Genomic DNA, 23865 nt, shown 5'->3' with positions numbered 1-23865 from the left:
AACTCTTTGTAAGAAAGAAGATTTAAAACACCAATTGCTTTTTGCATTGCCGTGTCTTTCTCTCCCCACGAAGTGCTATGTTGGTACATTTTTATAGCTTTCATTAAGGACTGCCAGCTTGAAGACAGAGATAAATTCAACAACAATGAGAAACAAGTTCTTAAAAGAAGAATTCTTAGAAAACTTCAGGGAGGAATTTTATCTGCTCCTCTTGTAAGGTTGCAAAAGATCGCAGGCATTTGAGAGTCAGTCCCACTTAGTTTTGTAACAGAGCAATGTAAACTCTATCTGACCAAAGAACCTAAGCTTTCCTGCCTCTCTTGCAGTGACAATGCAGCCTAACTTTAAATGAGTGTGCTTTTCTTTTTTAACCTGGAACATGCTGTTATATTGCTAAGTCTTCATGGAAAAAGGCACAGGCAGTTACTCTCAGCAGAGCTTGCTGAGATAAACTGCACAGCAGAAGAAAGTTGACCTTGGCTATTATAACAAGGTGAAAGCTACTTTGTGCTTTTCCCACTAGTACTTCACCACAGGTTTTTCCAGTAGACTTGCAGGCTGATCACCTAGGGAAAAAAAATTGCTCAGAACAAACACTGAGAATTTAGCCGTAGGTGAATGACTGTTGGTTCGTCGAGTAAAACTAGTATTTCCAGAGGCTTTTATGTTGTAGAGATGATGCCGCCTCTCACATGATTGCAAAAGATGGGTGTGCAGGCTGGAGAGAAGGTGGAGTAGCACAACTTTTTTTTTCTGCTAGCAGCCTGGGTCTGATTCGTTAGTGCCAGGATCCAGAGAACTCCTTTTATCCCCCCCCCAAAACTAGCTCCTTGCTGCACTCCCATAAAGCATTCCTTTGTTTTGCTCAGTAGTGCTTCCTTTAACCTTTCAGTTACGAAGCTTAATGCCTTGTCTTGGCCATCTTGTATGATGAGAAAGCTGCAGGATAAATACAGAAAAACATGATCCCAGACTGCATCAAGATCCCCTACTTGAATGCCTTTCAGTCTTCTCAGGGATCAGTGTCAGAGAGGTAACATGCTGCCCATCAGGAACACCATGCTAAGAAAAGCTGTTCTTGGCAGAAATCACCCTGGGATGCAAAGGGGGCTTCAGGTCTCCCCTTCTCCCCTCCCCAGCCCTCTGAGCTCTGTCTGATCTGAGCGCTGCAGCTCTTGGCACAGCTGTTTTCACCCATGCTGCCTCTGGTGGTTTTGCTGAACTTCCTCCAGCAAGCGTTAGCAGTGATACTAATGTATAAATAACTATTTTCAAAGCTGCTTCAGAGAGGTTGACTAAAGCATGGTAATTAGTTACTTAATGTGTCTCTTTATCCTCCCTTCTTTGCTATGCAAATAGGAAGAGGGAAATTCTAGCCCCAGTGGAGTGAAATGGCAAAGCCCTGAGTGCTCTCACCCAGGTGTGTGGGGTGACACTTGAAGGACAGGAACAGGAGGAGACAGACATTTCACCAAGAAAAAGCAAAACACATTGAAACATTTAACATTAAGTGGCACTAATTGAGACATGAAAGCCCTGCAGCAGCTGTGAGTGCAGCAGGAACAGCAAGACATCCTCTTCTTCCCCATCCCTTCCCACCTGCAGAAGAGGCAAGGAAGGAATTACAGTAGGAAGCTGGTGAGAACATGGGAGGCAAACAGTGACTAGGTGAGACACAGAAGAAGGGGGAAGAGGAGGAGGAGGAGAAGAAGATGCTGAGTGGACTGAGGTGCCACTGGGTTTTGTAGTTCTGGGGGAAAAGTTCTGGATGTTAGGAAAATGGGGAGAGCCTGCCTGTGAGTTACGTGTTGGGTAATGCTTATGAGGGAAGCGGGGCAGTGGGTTACTGAATTTATTCTCCCTTGGTGGGAAAGGGAGCGAAGCAAGGATGCATTATGCTGTGAATTTGTATACTTGCTATAAAGGATACTTACTGCCACGCCCCTCTGAAAGTCTGCTTGTAGCCTCATATTAAGCTGTCGGATGCTCACTTTGACTATAAGGCAACAGTGCGAAGCCTTGCTGACAGTTTCTGGAAGGACACCGCTGTCCTTATCTTCCCCCAGAGTATCTGCTGCATGGGAAACCTTCCATTTACCTGCGGTGTTTCCTCCATTTTCTTTTGGAAGAAAATCCAATCTGAAACAGTTTAAAATGTTTTAATGTCTGCTGTAAGACTGAATTATGTGAAAGGCTCTGCACTAGGCTACAGCTTCTTTTGAAAAATCTGGCTTGTAACTTCCCATCCCCTGCCCTGAGATCTCAGCACAGAACCTCAAAAAGAGAACTGGGAGGGCCATAGGGTGTATTAAGATGAGATGTATCCAAATAACCGTTCTGTCCTTCTTATGCATTCCTCCTTCTGTTTCACTTCTCTCTCTCATCTCCAGCTTTGATGCCTTTCAGTGCTTTCTGACTTCATTATATGTAGTAAAAAGGTTAGTTTCTTTTGAGGGGGGGAGTTAGAGAATGCAATAGTAAAGCTGTATGACACACTCTGGCTTTCCAGAGTAAGTTTTTAAGATGGGAAAAGCTGGAGATGTAATCAGATGGCTGCTTACCTCCCACTGCTTTCTTCATGGAGGCAAATGCCAAACTGAAGTGTTTTGTGTGGTTTGTTTCTTGTGAAGTTTGTGGTAGGTTTTTTTTTTTGATGAAGGGAGATGGCAACTATCAATAATAGAATTCCACACAAGGAACAAGATGCCTGTTGAATTCCACCCTTTATGAGAACTGAACTTACCTATTGCCAAAAGTAGATGGGGTTTGGCTTTTATTTGCTCTGTCTTGTTGTCTGCATATTTGAGGTAAGCCAGATAAAATGGAAATAGCAATGTTTAACATGCTAATTGCCAAAAGTACTGAGTTACTGGGAGTAAAATTTTCAAACATATCTAAAGGAAAGCAGGTGTAGGAAAATTGTCCCTCATTCCAGCTGCTTTTTATCATAACAATGTTTGGTTCCCATGATCATTTAAGTAAAAGGTCTTACTGGACTTACAGGCTTCTACTGATACCTAAGATAGGAGAGTTAGCACATAAATTAGGTGAGCATCATCTGCTAGTCATGTGGAATGCCACCATGACCACGAATCTGCAATGTGTTAGACTACTCTGTGCGGAGATAACTTAACATAACTTTATATCCAAATAGATTTAGAAACTATTTCCAAATAGTTTATTGGTTTTAATTCCATATTCTTCACTCCTGATTTTTGGGATAATACTTTTAATGTTGTAAAGAACTCCAGAGAGCCTTGAGGTATTCTGGGCTCTCACAGTGCTGTGCTTCCCTCTTTGTCTAACAGATCAGTCACCAAATAAGACTTTAACTCATGCCATGGATAGCTAAACCAGTTTGAGTTTTGCATACTGTTTTACTCTTGAAGTTTAAACAAGCTAATTAGTAGCTCTGATACAAGAATACTCACAGGAAAAAAAATCTTCTCACCTTTTATATTCAAATTATGTACTTTAAAAATTGTAATCACTTTTCAATGGCTCTTCCATAACTGAGTCAGGTGTTTAAGGTATAAATAAACCTGTAAACCTTCTTTGAAACATAACAGGCACTTCTATGATATTTCAAATCGCCTTGTATTTCTCACAAGACCCAGTTGGTTTTATCTTCGCTTTCTTGAGCACCAACTGCGGTGTTTTTACAAGAGCACGTTCAGTGTGTTTGTTCCTCAGAAGTTATACCTACAAGTTTGTAGTGTATCAATAGGTGGCAGGTAAAGGCAAGCAGTTGGTTTACTTGAGGGATCATGACACAAAACATTAATCATACGTCTCTTTATGGAAAGCCATTAATTTGCACTGGATAAAGATTAAGGAAAAAGCCAGGTTTCTTAACCAGAAGTATGGAGACAACCCTAACCTCGTGTGTGCAACAAAATAGGCCTCTTATTTTTGTTACTGCTTAAAAATAAACAAATTGTGGTTGGCACACGTATTTTAAAACCGTTTTTCCGCGGGCTGGTGTAAGCAGCAGTGCTGTGAAACCACTGCCGCTGCCCAGACGGGGACTTTTAAAATTTATTTTTCGCTTTTGGGGTGTTTTTTCACTCTACACGAGCCCCCCCTAGAGGCTAAGAGGTGCGCACGAAGCCCCTGGACGGGGGTGGGGGCGTGGGCAGCGGCAGCACGGGGCAGGCCGGCCCCAGCCCCCGGCCTGGCCGCCTCCCGCGGGGGGTTGCGGGCGGGCCGGGCCTAGGCCACCCCTCAGGCCTCAGCCCCCGCGAACTACAACCCCCAGCGTGCACCGCGGGGGGCGGTGCCGGCGGGGCGCAGGCGCGGCGGCGTCGCGCTGCGTTGAGCAAGGCGGGGTGCGATTGGCTGCGGGTGCGGCCGGGCGTGGGCCGCGCAGTGGCGGAAGGAGCGGGGCAAATGGCGGCGCGATGGTCCCGGGCCCCGGCCCCCGCGCGGCGCTAAGCCCGGCGCGGAGGAAGCGGCGCCGGAGGAGGCGGCGCCGTGGGCCCTGACGGCCCTAACGGCTCTAACGGCCGCGCCACCGACGGGCAGCGCCTCGGCCAGGCGGCGGCAGCCAGCGGCGCCCACAGCCTCGGCCCCGGCCCGCAAGGAGCGGGCCCGGCCCCGCTGCCACCGCCCGCACCCAGGTGGGGCCGGGACCGCGACCGGCACCGGGAGCCAGGCGCGGGGGGCGGGGAGCGCGGCGGGGCCCGGCCGCTGCGTGCAGGCCGCGGGGGACGAGAGGCGGAGGGGAGGGGGGGCTGGGTCCGCGCGGTGCGGTGCGGGGCTGCCCTGCGTCCCGTCCGGGGGGAGGGGGCGGCCGGAAGGGAAATGACATCAGGCGGCGGCGGGCGGGCACGGCCTGGCCCGGTTCCGCCCGCGGCCCCGCGGGGGAGGGCGGCGGAGGAGGAACTGTCACCGCCGGGCCTCGGCCGCGCTCCGGCCCTCGCTTATGTAAGGCGGCGGGGGGCGGCAGCCGCCACCAGGGCCGCCCCAGGCGCTGCCCGCCCCGCCGAGTTCCCCCCCTCAGCCTGGCGGGTGGGTTATTTCCCGGCCTCGGCCTCGCTCTGGGGAGCGCAGCGCCTTGTGAGGGGAGAGGGGGCAGGCGGCGGGGGCAGGGTGAGGCTGGTCCAGGTTTTTGTTTCACTCTAAGCAAAAAGCGGGGCGGAATTGTAAGTAGAGAGTAAAGATCCAGCCCCGTGCGTGCTCCGAGGTCAGGAAGCGCAGCTGTACTTCCTTCTCTTCAATTCTAGCCTAAACTGTGCGGTCGTACAGTGCGGTACTTACCGCCCCTCCATACTCAGCCTGTTTACATCCTATAGTACGTATATCAGAGCATTGATCGTTGGATTCAGATCTCATTACGAAACGATCTTGATTTTTAATTCTCTAAATAGGTTAATCTATATTTTGGAGCTCTGCTTTCTGAAAATGAAGTCCTCTCGACAGCAAACACCTCCTCTTTAAAGCTGCAAACCAATTCTCTTTAAATATGTCATTATTTTCGCAGGTGCTAAAAACGTAAAGTGTTGGAAATATTTGAGTCAGGCTTTAGGAGGGGAAAATTCACTTGTTGCGAGTCTTTTTCTCACAAGAGTTACATAGAACTTCAGATGTTAATAAATATTTCAATTTAGTTTCAGTCATTGTAAAACTGGCCTTTCCTGTATAAAATGTTCAGGCATTGCAGCTCTAAGTATTTTCAAATGGCTTAAAGTAGAGCTAGTTACTCTGGCTTGGGGGAAGATCATAGTTTTGCTCTTGGATGAAAGATAGGAGATGAGCAGGGGAGCAGAAAGTACTGGTTTGGCAGTGTCGTGCTTGGAGCAGCACACAGGAGGCTCACAGCACTGTGAGAGAAAGAATCAGAGATGGGGTTGAAAAGTAACAGCACTGATGGTCTGTTTAATTCTCAGCAGCGATCAGAAGCAGTCTAGGGAGCAGCATTTCTCGGCAGAATTCTGGTCAGTAGGGAACTATGTGCCTTTACCGCCCAGCTGCTAAACTGCTGGGGAGAGGAGCGTTTCCCCAAGTGGTTGTTCCTTTATCTTTGGCATCGCAGCACCACCCGGCTGGTAAACTTCCAGAGCTCACATCTGATACTCTGAATTCACCAGGGCTTAAAGCTGGGCCTAGAAACTGCTCCGTTGGTATAAGTGAAAGTTGGCCTGGTCTGATAAAGTGAGGCTACTGTGAGTGGGGCCATCTTGCTAGAACAAAGTGCTGGAACGACATTTCTGGAAAAGTCTGGCTCTTTTGGCAGAAGCTATGCTAGTGCTCCAGGTTGATAAACTGTGCATGTCAAGATTAAAATGGGCAGAAAGATGATATATCATTTATTAAGTGGAATAATAATAAAGAGTATTGTCTCACAAATAGTTCCTATAGGAACTTTAATAGTGATGGTTGTAAGCCCTGTTTTTGATATACTTTCCTGTAAATGAGGGCAGTTGACCCTTAAAAAGTTGGATTTCTCTGAAATGCTCCCCTTCTATCCCTTAGCAGGCTTTTCTCCACTATGGAGAGCAGCTTAAGACAGGAAGATGGACTTGATTAGATTCAGACAGACTATAAAGAAATACAATTTCCTATTTGGGCCAAAACAAAGAAGGAGACACGCTGGTGTATGAAAGAGTTACACTTGTTTTTATGTTGTCATTTGTCCTATAGTTGGACTATTTGTTTTTCTGGGGGGCAAACCAACAACCTGGTCTGTCATCCTTCTGGAATCAAACAAAAGTAGGAATAGAAGGGGTGCAAGGAGCGGTTTAAGTGTGTTCCAGTTTAATTTGTTTATATTTAAACTTGATTCTTCTGGCAGAGCAAGCCGTGAATCAGGCTGCAGTTGTAACAGCCAGTGGACAGTCAGGGTTTGTGCTTGTCTGCGTAACATGTCCTCCATGTTCCTAGCCAGGGACTGAGAAGTGTCTCCTCGCTCCTGTCCCTTGATCGAATCACGTGCTGGTGGAGGCGTCCTGTGTACCAGTCTTTACCGTGACTGCGCAGATAAACGTGCTTGCTAAGTAGGTCTGACGGTGTGCAGAGAAGAACATGGAGTTGTCATTATTCGTGATGAATTAGTATGTAAAGTGTCTGTAGCAACTGAAATACTTCGAAAATCCTTACGTTTTTCTACTGAAAATCTAAAACCATACAGTAGTATTGGACTCAAGCAGACAGCTGCACCTTTGGATGGGGTGAAAATACTGTTTAGTTTTCTGCTGATGCTTTGTGAGAGGAGTACCTTCTATACTTCAAAATACAAACAGATCAAAGCAATACCAAAAGTAATATATTTGTAGCAGATTTGTAGCCTTGTTGTGCTATGTCTTGTTTCGTAAGTGTGCAAGGAACTAAACTTTGCGTTACGTTGGTAGATGAGCTGCTGATTGCAGAAACCTTAGATGTAGTGACATTCACAGGTAGATGAGTTAGTGTCTATAAAGGAGCAGATGATGTGTCTGTCTATTGCTTATGCAAAACGTGACTTTTGCTTGTGCTTGTAGACCCAATAAACCGCAGAGGTGCAATCGGTTGTACTGAAAAGTTTGTAAATTTGCTTCTCTCTTTCTTTTCCAACAGAGAATATGAAACAGGAGCCAAAATGACATCCCGATTTGGAAAGACCTATAGCCGGAAAGGGGGAAACGGCAGTTCAAAGTTTGACGAAGTGTTTTCCAACAAACGGACCACCCTTAGCACAAAATGGGGAGAAACCACCTTCATGGCCAAGTTAGGACAGAAGAGGCCCAGTGTCAAACCAGATATTTCTGAAGTTCCTAAAAAACCCAAAGTTGAAGACGAGGTAACAGAGGATCCGTTTGGATTTGACAGTGATGAAGAATCTCTTCCTGTGTCTTCGAAGAATTTGTCACAGGCTAAAAGCTCCTCTCAGCTGGACCCCAGTGAAGCTGCTCAGTCTGAGGACTTTGCTTCTCTCCTTGAAGCTAACAGCAGAATTAATCAGCCAGACAGCGGAGAAAACATTGCATCCAGCAAGCAGATACCTTTTGGCAATACTGTTCCTCTCTTAAAAGAAAAGAGCGCAAGCAAAAATGTGGAAGATGGAGAAAGCAAAGGCAGCAGTGCTAAACTTGTAGCTGCAGGTACGTTTACTCAACTGTCCACTCAGTTTTATTTGTTTTTTGCTATTCTATATTTAGACTTGGTGCTTTCTGGGGTTGGTTAACTGTTCTAATCAAACTGTAGCAGGCTCTAATTTAGTGCAGGTACATGGGTACTTCTGTGCAGGTATAGCTTGTGATCTGCCTGTTCAGTGATTTGTATGGAAAAAGTAGTCTTCTGAACTTCAGCTGCCTAGAGGTCTGTATTTTTTTTAATTAGCACATTTTTATCAATGTGTATGTAAAAAGCTTCAGATCTATCAAACAGAATTCTGTTAAACTTTAAGGAGCTCTTTTCAGACCCAAACAGTTTGTAAGAGATCTTCATACTTTAGGAAGGGAATTTGCAGACCCCATGGTGCTGAATGCTGCTGTAATCTTGTTCAAGTCATTCTTAGATAAGATCACCTGTCATATCTCATTAGAAGTTTTCATATAATGGGCTGATTAAACCGTAGCTTCTAAAATTGGGCAGAAGATCACATTAGATGAACCTTGCTGAAGCTGACACCTACTGACTTGCTCTGGATTATCATAATCAACTTTAATGAGAAGAAGTTATGTAACTTTGAATTCTCAGATGCGGTTAACTTATCCCTGGGATCAGAACTTTGAATGGTCTTTTTTGCAACAGACAGGAACCATGCTGAATAGCGCAAGAAACGCATAGCTTGGTAATTTGTGAAATAATCTTACTCAAGAAAAAGTGTGGAATGTTGATGGGGTTTTAGATTGACAAAAGGATTGGTGGGATATGTAGTGTTCTTTCAATTTTACTCTTATTTTTGCTGCTAAAATCTTCATGTTTTTCATATGGTTTTCTGCAGTTTATTTATCTGTAAGCATGGAACACCTTCAGTCTGGAAATACACTTTATGCTTTGCTAAGTTTGAATTAAGTTTTCTTAAGAGATTGGAGAGATTCATCCCCCAGTATTTACAAGGAATGAAATAGTAATGAGTTTTCCTGATTGTTAATGAGAGAACGTAGCAGAGCAGGTTTTAGAATGAAATGGCTTCCACGTAGAAGAGCCTTGTTAGAGCAGTATTTTTCAGGTAGGAAAATATATGAGCTGTGGGGAGAAAATTTGTGTTGCATAAAAGGCTGGGAGGAACAGACCTTTGCAGTTTTATTGGTGCTTCGTTGTTCTGGTAGCGTGGAAAATAACAACACAGAATATTTAAAACAGAAAACCTTTTTGTAATTTGCCTGTGTAAATTCCAGGACTCCTTGTTAGACAGTGCCACGTATGCCATGAGTATATACGGCTCTGAAAAGAAACTGATGAGTCTCAGTGGATGAGGCCATTGGTGGCGGTGGTCTGGATGCCAAGGGGGAGGTTACCTCGACAGCTCACTGAAGGAACAAATGCTTGCCTCATGTGCTTTGCTGAAGTATCTGGCACTGGCTGCAAACCAGCCAGTAAGTGAAGGACAGGGTGGATCTTGGCCTGACAATGCTGTTGTTTCAGAATGTATTCTTACAGACAGTTTACACCCCATCATATGAAGACATAAACCCATCTCATAACTCCCTGCTTCAGAAATCAAATTCAACTGATGGTGAATCTTTGCGTAACATCCTATTAAATAAGTGTAAGGAGACCAGGACTGGCAATAGTGTTTATTTTGGACAGGAAGTGTAAATGAAACTTGGATGGTTTAAGCAGATATTATACTTGTGTGTGGACTTAACCAAAATAAATAAAAATGGTCCCTGAAAATGTCACTGAGAGCATTGATCAATTTGAGAGAGTGGTGTAGTCAGCCACCATGGATGTAGCTTCTTCAAAGGCTTCCTTGTTACATTGACTAGTGAGTAAAGTTTGATGATACCGGGCTGTCTTTCAGACCTGCAGAGATGTAGTTAGCTTGATTTGTGATGAGGCAAGAGGGAACTTGGGGGAGAAAAACGGAGTAACAATCAAAAGGTTGTTTCTTGGTGTGTGGTCTCCTAACATACAGCTCATGTACTTGCACTGCTTCCATGTTTTCCCTTCCCTGGTTCCCTCCTTCCTGGTGACTCTTGAACTCTGCTGGGTTCAATCAGACTTGTTTGAAGGGCTTACAGATTCTTGTGGGAGCAAGTTCTGCCATAGCTGAAGAGAGGGAAGGAGGGGAAAAAAAGGCAAGCAGGTAGAACAGTATTAATATTTCCAGAGTGAGAGAGACTGCAATGTGAGCTCAACCTTAACCCACATACAGCAGAGTATGTCTAGTACAGGAAACTAGGCTAAGTCCATACTGATGTTCGTGTTGTGCTTGTGAACTTGTTGTAAGTACAATTTACAAGTCCTTGTGGTGATACTGAATAGACAAGGTGTCAGGGCTCCCTGATAGCACGTGCCGTCACTGGATCTTAATCCTTACCCCAGAATAAGGTGAAAACTGAGACTACGTGGCTGTGGGCAAGCTGAGAACTACGGTTTGATCTGACTTTGCACCAGATAAGGCTCCCTGCCTCAATGCTCATTTCTTTGGTTATTAAAATGGCGGTGATGCAACATGCGTTAATTTTAACTACTGTTTGGTATTAAAAAGCAGTCCCCATTTTTTTGATTGTTTTAATGGTTGTGCAACCTTGTTGTAATGCAGTTGGGGATCTGTGTCGTTTATTTAAAATGGTGTGCCTTACTGTTTTTTTAATAGCCTTCAGCTAGTACTTGTAACAATCTCATTTTAAAGGCTTTGAGAAGCTCTTAATGTGGAAAGCTTCTCATAATCTTACCCTTATGTTGCTTGATCGAGACCTAATGCTGGCTGAAGAATGTTCATGAGTAATCCTGCATGTAACAGGTAATTTACAGAGAGTAGGAGTTTAGGTAACTTAGAAATAGCAGAAGAGTGTTCTGCATTAATAGTTGCTGCTAGGTCACCTTTGTTAAGGTAGAACTTGGTAGCTAGCAAGTAAGTTGAGTCATTTGAAAATTATCAAGCTGGTAATTCATATTGAGCAAAAATGCAACAATTTAGTAGTCAGGTAAACCTTTTATGAGAGACTTGCAGTGGAATAAGATGAAAGCCTACAGATCCATACTTATTCCATACTTATTTGGATTTCTGAAATACCCTGGTGACTTTTTTTTTAATGTTAGACTTATACTGTGAGGCACAAACTAAAAACAGTAATTGACACTAGATTCATGTTCACACAAGTTTTAATATAAAAACGCTTAAAGCCCTGCAGAGCAAATTGTGAGGTGCGAGTTTCAAAAAATTCTCTAATAACTCTTCTATTAGAATATGGTAGCTTGTCTGTCAAAATCAATGTTGTACATTTTTTCAGATGAAATGTCAAGTCAAAGCGTGATGCAATTTAAGAAATGGTATGGCATTTTGTAACTGCATTAGGGTATGAATATGTTTCAAAATGGATAACTTTCATTTCCCTGCTCCAGCCACTTCAGCTTAGGGAAATGCTGCTTATGCACTTCTGCCATTCGTATGTGGTGAGTTTGCTGCCAGCCTTTGTGGTGTCCTTCTTTAACTCAGGCTTCTGGAGGCTCTGTTCCACGGTGTTGATGTACTTCTGTAGAAGGGGCATTCACGTTGAGTGATGTTTTGAGTGCTTGGGTGTGTCTTATCTGTGTGCACCTTGTTCCTGTTCCTTGGCTGTGTGATAATACTGCTTAGATTAATTCTAAGTTAAAATAATTCTGGGTGTTTTAAATGGGCATGGATTGCTTTAAGTCTTCTGTATTTTAAAGCCTATGAGTTCTTAAAAATATATTTTATTTGGTGTGGAGAAACAGAAAACAAGATGGTTTAAAACGTCTTTTCAGAATAAAGAGCAGTGTAGGAGTAGTATCCCTTTCTGCTGTGTTGGGGTGTTAAATATATGTATATGTGTTTGGGGTTACTGTCTAGGCAGTGCAATTTGAGTTTGTGCTTTTTTCTTCAAGAATAAAAGGGCAAATGATTGCATATAAAGTATTCGTGAAACTTTTGTTTCTTGCCCAACATTTAGAATATTTATGAAAAATGCTCTGCCGTATATTGTCGTTTGTTATGTAGTAGTACTCAAATCTTTGTTCCCCAAGTTCTTTCACTTATGGGACCATAAGGAAAAAAATGGCTGTGTGCTGTGTAGTTCTTATGTTTCTAGGCAGGTTTGTAATGCCCTTGTTTCTTGCTTGGGGCTCATGTACATATCAGTAGCAAATCAAAATGACAAATGCAATCCTGCTTAATAACTTGGGCTTATGCAGTGCAGAAGGGAATGATACAACTGTGCTTAACCACTTCAGAACCCAGCATTCAGAGCCAGCCTGTATTTAGCTGCTCAAAAGGAGTACCAAGGGAGTAGTGCAACTTGCAGAAAATGGTTGCTCTGAAAGGAAGATGGTTCAAGTCACCGTGTCTGTTCCCTGCAGGCTGTCTTGCTAGAACCCTGATGGATGTGTCTGCAAAGCTTCTGCAGCCTGATGATGTGGGTGGGGGAGCCCTATCTTCAGAGCAAAGTTTCAGCTTCTCAGCTCTGAGTTTGGTATCACTTCATAATTACATTTGCTAGCAAGATTTGCCAGAGTTGTATCTTTAAATTCTTTTGAAGCTTCTATTTTGTGTTTTAACAGTGGCTTGGACATATTAAATAATACTTAGACTTGAGTAATCTTACCTTATCTTCCTTTGCAGGGCTGTTTAGTGCAATTTATTTACCTCTTAGGGAAGAATTTCAGTTAAGTCATCTTCTGTCCAAAAATGGAGCAAAAAGTTGGGGGAAACTGAATGAGGTCTGTGCATTTGGCTGTCTTAGGAGACAGCTGGTAGCAACCATGATTAAAAAGAACAGCAGCTGTCCTCGGTCTTAATCAAAGCATTAGGAAACTGATAGCAAGGAAAGGGAAAGGTTTGAAAGAAATTATGTACCCGTAGAATTTGAGTGTTGTGAAGCTTGTCTAGATGGCTGCAGTGAAGTTGGGTGTACAGGTAGCTGCAGTTTATCTGCTCGACTCTTTTCTTCCTTTGGTAGTTTTCATGTTTCCCCTTTTTTGAAGGGGGAAGTTGTCCCTTCTCCCCATGCCCGCCGAGTTTCCTTGCTGTGATGGTAGACAATGTTCAAACTACTGTGATGAGGGTGCTCAATTTTTTTTTTCTATAACTCAGATACTTTGAAGATTCCTTCCTTTCCCCCTTCCCCATCGATGTTCAGTGTAAAAGGACTGAAGTTCTTCATAAATTTCAGTATTTATACTGATTTACTAAAATAGCAATACTGGAGGAAACAGTGTTTGGGAAGCGATCTTGTGGTTTCTGCAACCCAGATTTCCTAAGGAGAGGGAAACGTATTCTCAATGTCTACATACAGAGCACATGATTTTTTTTTTCTCCAAATCTGTAGCTACGCTTTCCCAAATTACAGTGAGCTTCTTAACCCCACTTTTGGAATCTATACTTTAGAAATCATTCTTTATTTATAGACTTCATTCATACACTTAATTTTTTAAAAGATCAAGTTTTTCACTGTCAGGTCTCTTGCCAAGAGCTTCTCTCATGTTTAACAAGTTGAAATAAGTTAGCATTCAGAACAGTTGTTCAGTGCTTCTAGAAGAAAGCCTGTTAACAGGCATGCTGCTGAAGCTGACCAAAGTATGCAGGAAAGCAGAAAACAGTTGGTAAGGCAGCCATTTCATGTTCAAACTGCTGAGATCTGTATTAGTATTGCTACCTTACAATTAACTGTATGGAAATTGGTCTTCAAATTCCAACTGTTAGTTTGTATGTTCATACAGGAAACTGCTACTATATTCAGTAAAGGGTTTCAACATATTTATGAGTGGTGTCTGAACCCAGACTGACCTAGGAGTCCCAGGATGCATTTGTTCTAATGGTTATTAGTGCTGCTGTAGTACTTCTATGCGGTAAGCCCTTCTGAAAAAACTTGGTGCCAGCTATTTGTGTTGCCCATGGCACTGTCTGGTGTTCCCTGCAAGGGCAAAGTGGTTCGCTTCCTGGATCAGCTTTCTCCTGCTGCTCTCAGCAAGCGATGTCCTCCAAGCTACGAAGGAGGACGACTGTGGCTGTTCACTGGACTTCCTGTCAGAGGTGAAGACACGGTACAGCTCTGGAAACTCCTGCTGTACGGAGTATAGCAGCTCTTCTGACAGTTGGATTCAATGTTGGACAGTGTCTCATCGCTTCAGGGCTGTTTTAGTTTAAGGTTTCTGACCAAGCAGTCTTGCTTGCACTGTTGTAGAGTTCTTCATTGCTGAATTCTTCATTGTTAGACGAAAAAGGAAGGAATTTTAACATTGCTTATTACAACTGTGATTTATCCTATGCCTCAGAGAGCTGTGGACTTTGGTAACAAATTGGGTGTGAGCATTGATAACATGCTCCATGGTATTTTTGGTTTTTACATAATAATTCAGTGTCTAGGGAGTCACATTGTAACTTATTATCAGTGTGGATAGATAGAAATGCAAGGCAATAAGGTTAAGAAACAGTCGTGTTTCTCTTGTGGGTATATACTTGTGGAAGAAAAACAGACTTTAAATGAGGTTTACAGAATGTTGTAGAAGATTTTAAAGCAAGATTAGGAAGAAGAGTGGAGGAGAAATGTCAGTTTTTCCACCTGTGAAAGACAAGCTGAAAGACTAATATATATAACTTGGATGAGAATACCTATCTGGGAAAATGGAAAGGACTGAAGTGCAAGGGGTCATTTAAGGAAACTTGTAGGGCTTAAATTTGGTAGAAATTGAGAGGCAGGGTATAGCTGATGACAAGCAACCTAGGCTAATTCTTACTTATATTTTAAATGGAGGAGGAAGTGCCTTCAGTAGTGAAGGAGTAAATTAGTCATGGTAGCTTTGTTTCCCTCCTCCCCCAGAAATGTTTGCTGGGAAGGCAGTCGTGCTATGCACCACGCTGTGTGCAGTTTGGCCGGGTAAGTACATGTAGACTGGTATGAAGATGGTGATGAGCTGTGCAGTGACTGAAGATGCAGTGAAACACCAGTGACCAAGCAGAAAATCTGCTGATTGCTGGCTGAAGAAGTGGTAGGTGAGAGGAAAAGCAATTAGGTTGTTACTTAAAAACAAACTTCCTATGTATTGGAAAATTAAGCCTGGGATAAAGGCAGGTGATGAGAAGTATGAATATTTTTCTGTGTGAGAGAACCTGTATTCCATTGAAATATACAGGTTTTAGAAGCAAGTGTTACTCTGACTGGCAGCAGCTATCATTTTTGCATCAGCATAAGACAGCCTCTCAGAACGGCTGTTGCTAGTATGTTCTCCCAGTGGGGAAAAAGTCTGTGAGGAGTAGCTTCATGTGGCTCAGCAGAGGTCCAAGGTGAGAAACAGTTGTGTGGTACTTTGGGTGTTTTGGTCCTGTGCAGCCTACCACACGGGAAGGGTGTTGGGCTAACAGCACTTCACCTTCAGAAAGCCACTGGAGAGCTTGGCCCAAGTTTTTCTTACAGCCCTGTAATAACGTGTTTGTTGTTCACTTGAGAATTTCCTCGTTCATTGAAAATCTGTAGTTCTTTTAATTGTCTGGCACGTCGCATAGTGCTGCTGTGCGGTTATGCTTCATTACATGGGAGGAAGAGCTGGGGGCTGTATTGTGACTAACGGACCCACAGACACCAGCACAGGCTGCGTCCAGGCCTACAAATGAATCTGCTGGGAGTGTGGAGTGAACAGAGTGACTGTTTAGAGATCCCATGTTACCAAACTGAAAGGCTGCTATTAGGTGATAAGGAAAAATTAAAGATGTTTTCTGTCTCATGAGCTATATGCTTAGAATAACTAACTGACATGAAGAGGTGTAGTGTAATTCAGAACTTGGTTCATCTATGCAAGCTTGTTAAATAGTAAATTTGGACTTTTCATATAAAGTACTTCAGAATTTTCACTTTCAGGGTGTAACAAAAAAAGCAAACTATTCTTAAGGAAAATAGTTCCGTGATAGCAGTAAATTAAATCTCATCACTTCAGGGTTTTCAGTGGAGTTCTGCAAAATAGGGATACAACATAAAACATCTGCCAAGAAGCAAAGCAGTGTCTATCCAACCTGCACGTGAACTTAACGAGAACTCATTTTGTTTCAAAGAGTGAAGAACAAGAATTACGTAAGAATCTGTAATCATAGCTTTGGATGTGGTGGTTCTATAATTTTAGCTCTTTCGGTGATTGTCAACCATGAAACTGGTCTTGAGAGTCTAATCTTTTGAGGCTCTTACACTTCTTATCTTCTGTTTATGCTCTCTAACAGGCAATGCTTTTCCAGATCTTGCGGGTATCAGTGGGTAATGATGTTATCTAAGTGGTAAATTTTTGCCCATCTCTTAGAACTGTGTATTTTATATCCATAAGCTTTTTTTTTTTTTTTCTGTTCCCCAGCTGTTCAGTCATAGGCAGAAAACATAGCAAAGGAGTCTAGTCTGTAATCTTTTCTCCTTACGAACCACAACATTTGATTTCCAATAGGGAGTAGAGGAGAGAAACTAATGAGACTCATTTTCGTATTTGGAGGGAAACATGGCTTTTCTGTGGTTAGTAAGTCTGCTAGTTTTCTGTCCAAACCAAAGAAGACACTGAACGTCTTGGTTGGGCTCTCTTCTCAGAAATGAAGATTATGATACAAGCACTTGCTAAAGATTTGTCTTTTCCTTTAGCTTGGCCAGCTTTGAGTTGTAAAGCGATGTAGCTTTATGCCCTGAAAAATCAGTGATAGTAAAGTGAAGCTACAATAAATGAGTTTTTGGGAACATCAGGCAGACCTATAGCTAATAATAAGCTTACAAACTGGTTCTTGTCTCCTGTGTCAGTGGTCCGTTCATGTGCTGTGGCCTGCTTATGTGTGTGCCCTCAATAGCTGGTGATATCAGAAGGTCTTGGATACCCGTTTTTTTATTTAATCTTATTGCTGCTGCCTTCTTGATGTTTCTTTTTTCTTGGTGAGATGTCATTGCCTCTGAGTAACTTTAATATCTATACATAGGCAATAAATTCTGTGCATTTCTGTGGTTTAGAGTAAAGGAAACCTAGTTCAAGTCTGTAGATCTGTTTCCTCCGTGTACTAAGTCAGTCATGTTCTTTTCACTTTTAACTTCGTTACCAAAAGGGTTGTTAAACATTGGAACAGACTGCCCAGGGAAGTGGTGGAGTCACCATCCCTGGAGGTCTTTAAAAGACGTTTAGATGTAGAGCTTAGTGATATGGTTTAATGGAGGACTGTTAGTGTTAGGTCAGAGGTTGGACTTGATGATCTTGAGGTCTCTTCCAGCCTAGAAATTCTGTGATTCTGTGATTGAGTTTTAAAATGAAGGCTTCCCCAGCTTGTTCCACGGCAGTGAAGGTATGTAACATCTCATTGTGCACCAGCTGTGGAGGGCAATACAGATCCCGTACGTAGCTTCAGCGTGCTTCGCTTAGCAGCCATCGAGAATGGAACAAGTGAGAGAAAACTAACCTGGAGCTGGAGTTAGTGGGACTAATGTTTAATACTTCCAACTCTTTCTAGAGTAAGAGAAATAAGCATTCGCTTTGCATACATGATAATATTTTGACGTCTTAGCCTGGTTTCTTAGCATTGCAAGACTACCATTGACTGTTGTTTTGTTCTCTTCACTTCCCTAGTAACTTCTGTTCCAGTTAGCCAGTATGGGTCAAATCTTGAAAGGTGGGACCTGCAGCCTGCGCTGCCTCCTGCCCCATCAAGTGGGCCAGTGCTGGGGGGCTGCAGGGACAGCTGTGTGGGCCATGGTGCTTGGTCTGCTTGGTGTGCCCTTGGGCCCTGCTGAGCAGAAACAGCCCTCTAGAGATGGTGCTCTCGCAGGTGGAGGAACTGGTCTGTGCTCACCGTGACTTCTCAGTGGCAAGTACAGCACTAAGGCTCTGCTGCTGGATTGTTAACAGAATACATGTACAGTGTTGGACTCCAGGCAGTGAGTGTCAGGCTGGAAATGTTGATTTGATTTTGTGAAGGTGAAATCGATGTTTTCAGACTCAGAGCCAAGCAACTTAGTCTTGTAAGTTAAATGGAAATTAGATTAAACTGAAAGAGGGCCTGAGGTGGGGTGTACATTTGCTGGCGGTTGGTTTGGATTTGTAGTATTTGTGTCAACAAAAGTACTTGGTTTCCTAAAGGATTTTTTTTCCATTGACTTCGTTTAGGATTCCATCTTGGTTTATGCTGTACCCTAAGGACCAGGGTATGACATGGTTAACTGCAGATTCTTCTATGATGGCAAGAGGGTTATCAGAAAAGACAAATTCCAGTGTTTTCCTCTCCAAGTGAGAATGCTTTGTCACACTCTGAACCTGCTGTGGGAAGTGGAAGGAGCCACTTTTGTGATTTCCCATTTCTGCATTGGCGTGCTTGCTGCTTTTAGGCCCTGCCTGGCGCAAATTTGGGCCAAGTTTGTATTAATGCAACTGTAAACACCATGATGGTGAGCCATGAGCAGGAATGAGGATGGCTGCTTGTAATGCATACCCAAATGCTAAATGTGCAACACTAGGTATTTAGTCAGTCGTTTCAATGGAGTTTCATTGATGTAAATACTCGAGTGTGTCATCAGTGATGATATGAGAAAATACAAGTTTGAGCTGTCTAAAGAATTCTGATAAAAATCTCTGAAGGTGCCCAGGCAACAAGATAAGTGGCTCTATTTTGACAAAGCAGAATGACCGTGGCAAGATGGAAGAATACTGGAGAAGCTCCCAGCTCCTGGAGCACTTGTGCACCCGCTGGTGCTCCCGTCCTCTCCCTCTTCCCCCACATAATTTTAGAGGCTTTCTGCTATTCTCTAGCTATGTCGCCTTTGACAACCACCAGACAGAAAACTCTGCCTTAATTACTCACTGCTACAAGGCATCTTTGCCTGGCTACTCTGGGCTGTGCTGGCCTGTTGCAGCTCTCAGTATTGCAGCTGAGTTTTGCCTGGTCTGTTCCTTGTGGTATTTGCTGCTCGTTGTAGGTGCCATGCTCACGTGTCTTTGAACGCTGCCTTATGCTTACAGGTGTTAGTCAGTGGCTGTTGAAGTTCTGTTGCTTATGCAACTAACTTCCCCTTACGTTTACTTCGTGTTATCAATTTACTTCATGTTATCAGAGGAGAGAAGTACTGAATGCACTCCATTGCGTGCAAAACAGTGGGGGGACAGACAAAAGTCAGGTTTAGAAATACTCGGGCATCTGCATTTTTAAAAAACATAGACTTTGGTCTCTGTTTCTTTGCTGGTTTGAATACAGCATACAATACAAACTGACTGGAGTCACTTAGTCAATGCTGAAGGTAATTTGCTAGTTGTCCCTTGTATTGGTTTTTAGGAATCTGTTTTTCTTATTCCATCATCAGTCCAGAAGTCAAGGTTTTGAGCCATGGAGAACAGAGCAATCCATAAGAGTCCTCTTCTGCCTCTGCTATAGAGAAAGATTTGTGTTACTGTGTCCTGCTCAACTGTTCCAGCATGGCTACTGCTCTGGAAAAGCTACTGGATTTATTTTTGTTGTTGTTCTTTAAGACAATATATAACTAAAGGTAGATGGTAAGAAGTATACTGAAAGTTGTATGTCTTAGTTCAACTACAATTATTCTTGTGGGTGACATAGAATTAAAATGGAAGTGATTCTTTTTACTCTGAGAGCAGTTTCTGGAAGCCTTGCAATTACTATTTTTTTTATTTTTTTTTTTAAGACCTTTCACCATCTCAACAGGTCTGTATGTTTTTTTTTTTTGTTATTAGCATGATTGAACCAAATGTTTTGCAGATGAGGATATTTTCTTCATTGTACTATGTGAAAAAGAAAGAATTAGTGATGCTTCTAAGGGTTATTTGGGAACACACTTCGAGGTAGTTTTTTTCAGAGGAAAAACCTTTTAAAATTGGGTGAGATGTATTATGGGTGTTTAATGAAAAAATGAAGTTGAAATCTGAGGCATTTAAAGTCAAAATTATGAGAGATATCCAGCTGAAGAATGTAGGTGTAATACCTCTAAAGGAAATGGTTTTCTTTTTCTTAAAAAAAAAATATATATATATACACACAAATAAACGAAGTCTAGAATAGCATTCGCCCTTTGTATGTGACCTTAGAAATGAAAAGCCAAGTGGTAGTTCTCCTGTAGCTACTCGTGATAGTCACAAGGCACTTTGTGTTTTGTCAAATGTAGGAAGAGCGTTTCTTCCATCTGCCCGCTAAGTGACTGCTTATGTTAAGCATGTATTTGAAAAAAATACAAACAGAAAATTCACTCTATATCCATCTAATATAAATTATGCAGGTCTAGGTGGGCTCTTGTGTAATGTTTAAAGGTTATTATTAGAAAAATGTTTATTATTGGAAAAGTGGTGGGATTTGGGGAACTCAGTTACGCTCACACAGTTTAAGCATTTCCTTTTATCTAGAGGAAGAAAAATTGAGTGTCTTGCAGCATATGAAGTTTTTATCTCTGGTGGTCATCTTACAAAGCTGATGAGAATAATCATTTTAGTCACTCACAGCTTTGTGAAGTTTAGTCATGTTTATCAGTCTGTGAAAACATCCTATGTGTTTAGTGAGAAAGAGTCGAAGTTTCGTATCTTCTGTATTCATCAGCAATTCTTCAGACATCCCTATCTTTCCACTAGAAACTAGAGCATAAAATAAGCAAGGGGTATGTATGTGTGGGTGCTTTTATATTCATTAACATTTAATTTGCCTGCCAGTCATTGAGATTGGTTCTCTCGTACTCTGGTAATTAAATTCTAGAGATTCAAGCAGAGCAAACAAATCATGATTAGTACAGGAGATTGTTATGGTTCTTCGCAATATTGTGCTAACACCTGAAAAAAGACTCTCCCGTGGTTTATATAGCTGTGTGATATTGCTTGCTGATCTGAGATTTCTTGGGAGATTTCTTCTGCTATTTGGGCCCCAAAAGAGCCTAATTGCAGGTAAAATTAGGAGGGGAAATTACGTGACTCTTTTGAACTACAGAATATCTAGTCATTCACGGTTAGTACTTCAAAAATAATTTCTCTGTGCCTTTTGCATCTGTAAATAAGTTGACATGTTACACGTTTATTACAGTCCTGCTAGCTTCAGCTATAACAGTTACTGCAGACAGCTATAGTAATTCTTAAAATCAAGGGTAGGTTTCTGGGATCACTGGTATCGTACACCTTTGGCAATGAAGGATTTTCAGTAATTTTTGTTCTAGAAGCTTCAGCCTGGCTGCTTTTGACCCACTGATGAAAAGAAGACGATGTCTTGATAAAGTATTCGTTGAGGAAGTACTTACCTAAATATCATTGCTTAGTTTTCCACCAGCGTGTTATGATGACCCCGTCTTCAAGTCAAACTTTCTATCCTGTGTACAGTAAATAGCTTACTAGTCAAGTTTTTCATCAACCTTGCTTATGAAGAGGGGGAAAAAAGTATCTCGTGGCAGTTAGCAGAGGATCCCAAGTATGAGGTGGTTCTCAACTACTGCTGTCTGATAGGCACAAAACAAGTGGGGAACAGGCTGGCTCACTGCCACTTGGTTGCTGTTTGCCAGTAACTTTTTGTGCTGTATTGAATTACTGTCTCAATGAGCGCGAAAAATAAGATGCAATGCTCTGCTGCTAGTTAAGTCTTTTCAGAGAAGACTCAAAATTCTGAGTTACTTATGCACATATTCAAAGAGACGCATTGCAAAGGCAGTGGAAGTCCTGCTGTGGTACAGAAAGAGCTGTTAATGGGGCATGCTTGCCTTTAAAGATCTTTTTTTGGAAGTCTCTCCTCAAAAAGAAGCACTGGTAAAACTGTCTGATGGGGATGGAATGGGTTTGTTATTTATTAGTTAGCTGGGCTGACTGGAGAAAGTGACTTCATTGACTGACAGATGAAGAGAAGTGAGGAATTCAGGGCTGGGAGGACTGGTGTATGCTGCTGCTGCCTCAGCTCCGTTGGATTGAATTGTTCAGTGGCGCAGGCACACAAATGCCTTGCATGTGTTTGGTGGTTGTCTTAGAGGCAGCAGAGACTGGTGCTGAGGGGCCGATAAGGGAACCCAGGACACGAGTTGGGTTATCGGCTCCGCTGGGAGCAGCAGCGCAAGGAGAGCAGCAGGTGGCTTGGCCATGTGTGGAACTGGCAATGAGAATAGGAGCCACATCAGCACAAAGGATTAAACAGTGCCATCATTGCAAGCCCAGGAAAGTAGAAATGGGGAAAATAGATGCTATGGATGGCTCTGGTCATGAGGCACCTCTCAGCTGATGGCTGAGTTTGCCCAAATGTGGCTGCTGCAGTGAGGGAACAAAACTTTTTCCTCACATAGTAGGTTACAGATGACTGGATGGGACTGTGTTGCCTGCTTGGAGTTGTACAAATACTGGGCTAATTTTAGCCCATTCTGAGATATTCTAGAACAATGTGTAGAATAGTTCTTCAGTCTATGTAACTACATAATCAAAATCAAAGTTTTCATTAAGAAGGAATTTTAGTTATTTGTCATGTGGATTTATTATTACTCAATGTAATATCTAATGCATGTTAGAAAAACTTAATTTTAATAAAAGCAGCAGTGGGATTGATAGAAGGTCAAGGATCATCTTTCTTACAGGAACGTAGCAGAAGAGAGCTTTAGCTCCTACTTTGAGTAACTTCCTGGTAAAGAACTGAAACACGAAAATGGCTTCAGCAGCCAACCACTGCCTCTGAACTAAGGAATGACTACAAGAGTTGTGTTATAGATAGTGATTTTGCATGAAAAACCTAAATAAATAATCCCTGAATATCTTTCCTTCTAAATATTTAATGCTTTTTTAAAAAATATTTTTTTACTTTTAAATAGTCTACTGTTTTTTAAAATCTGGAATTTTGAGAACAGAGATGAAAGTGTGTGTTACAGGGTGGTTGTTAGTTGAAGATTCCTTGGCATTTCTTCCAATAGTTTTTTTGACAGTGGTGGCTTGTGTATATCTGTAGATACAGATACATACATTTGTTTGACATCTTCAGTCTGTTTTGCAGGCTGGGTATGTACATTATCTTTTGTGCTTTAGGTGTAACAGTAATGCTTCAAACTATGACAATATAACACTACATTTTTGCAGTACTCTTCTCAAAACAAATTATTGAATTATTTGACTGTTGGGTTGTAATGTGCATATGCACGTTTGTATTGCATTCCTTCCCTGGGAAGAGCAGATCAGGTTTGTTCCTGATATGCCATGCAGGTCTTCAAAATCCCAGGCATCCTTAGGATAGGAAACCCTTTCCCTTTCCAGATACACATGCTGAAACTTCTTTGTAACAGTTCAAAGTGTTGTTTATTAGTCAAAGGCAGGCATATGTTAAAGGTGTGTATTTTAAATGTTGCTTAGGTTTTATTAATTCAAGTAAATGTGCACTCAGATATGGAATAGTAGTGGGAAGGCTGCGCTTCAGTGAGAAAGTCTGGAAATCAAATTTTGTAGGTTTAATTTGCTGGTTTTCATGCCTATGTACTACCGTGGCTTTCAATTACACAGTAATAAACATATGGCAGGAGAAGGGAACACAGTGTGTGCTATCAGGATCCCTTTTTAATTCTGGAAAAACTAATATTGGGTGGACGTCCTGGATTATCACTAGTATCAGATTGAAATGGGATTAATAAGATTCCTTGTGTTATGTATTGATTGCTCAAAACAAAGACTAATTGAGATTCCATTGCCGAGATGGCTAGGACTCATGGTCTTGAGAGAACTTAGTATTGCATCTCATATATTCTCTGAAGAGCTTTTTTATTTCTAGCTGAGTATTTAAACTTCGACAACAGACCTCAGGTAGACTCCCAAAAAACT

General features: G+C 42.3%; 1 protein-coding gene across 5 annotated transcripts in view; it reads left to right on the top strand.

The window, feature by feature from the left end:
• The window catches only part of WAPL (WAPL cohesin release factor), a 155177-nt gene that overhangs the window by 79824 nt on the left and 51488 nt on the right, over positions 1-23865 (top strand). For 3 of the 5 annotated variants that reach the window (XM_084289739.1, XM_084289735.1, XM_084289736.1), the window contains exon 5: positions 7555-8078. In XM_084289739.1, coding sequence (XP_084145865.1) covers positions 7577-8078 — 502 coding nt within the window. In that variant the 5' untranslated portion in view covers positions 7555-7576. Of the gene's footprint in view, positions 1-4341; positions 4620-4902; positions 5011-7554; positions 8079-23865 lie in introns of those variants that run through there. The other 2 variants (XM_084289737.1, XM_084289738.1) reach the window with 2 other exon arrangements.

Source organism: Netta rufina (assembly GCF_964035555.1).
Source record: "Netta rufina genome assembly, chromosome: 7".
Taxonomy (NCBI): Eukaryota; Metazoa; Chordata; class Aves; order Anseriformes; family Anatidae; genus Netta; species Netta rufina.
The sequence above is the reverse complement of the archived record's forward strand: the minus strand, read 5'-3'. Positions and strand labels throughout refer to the sequence as shown.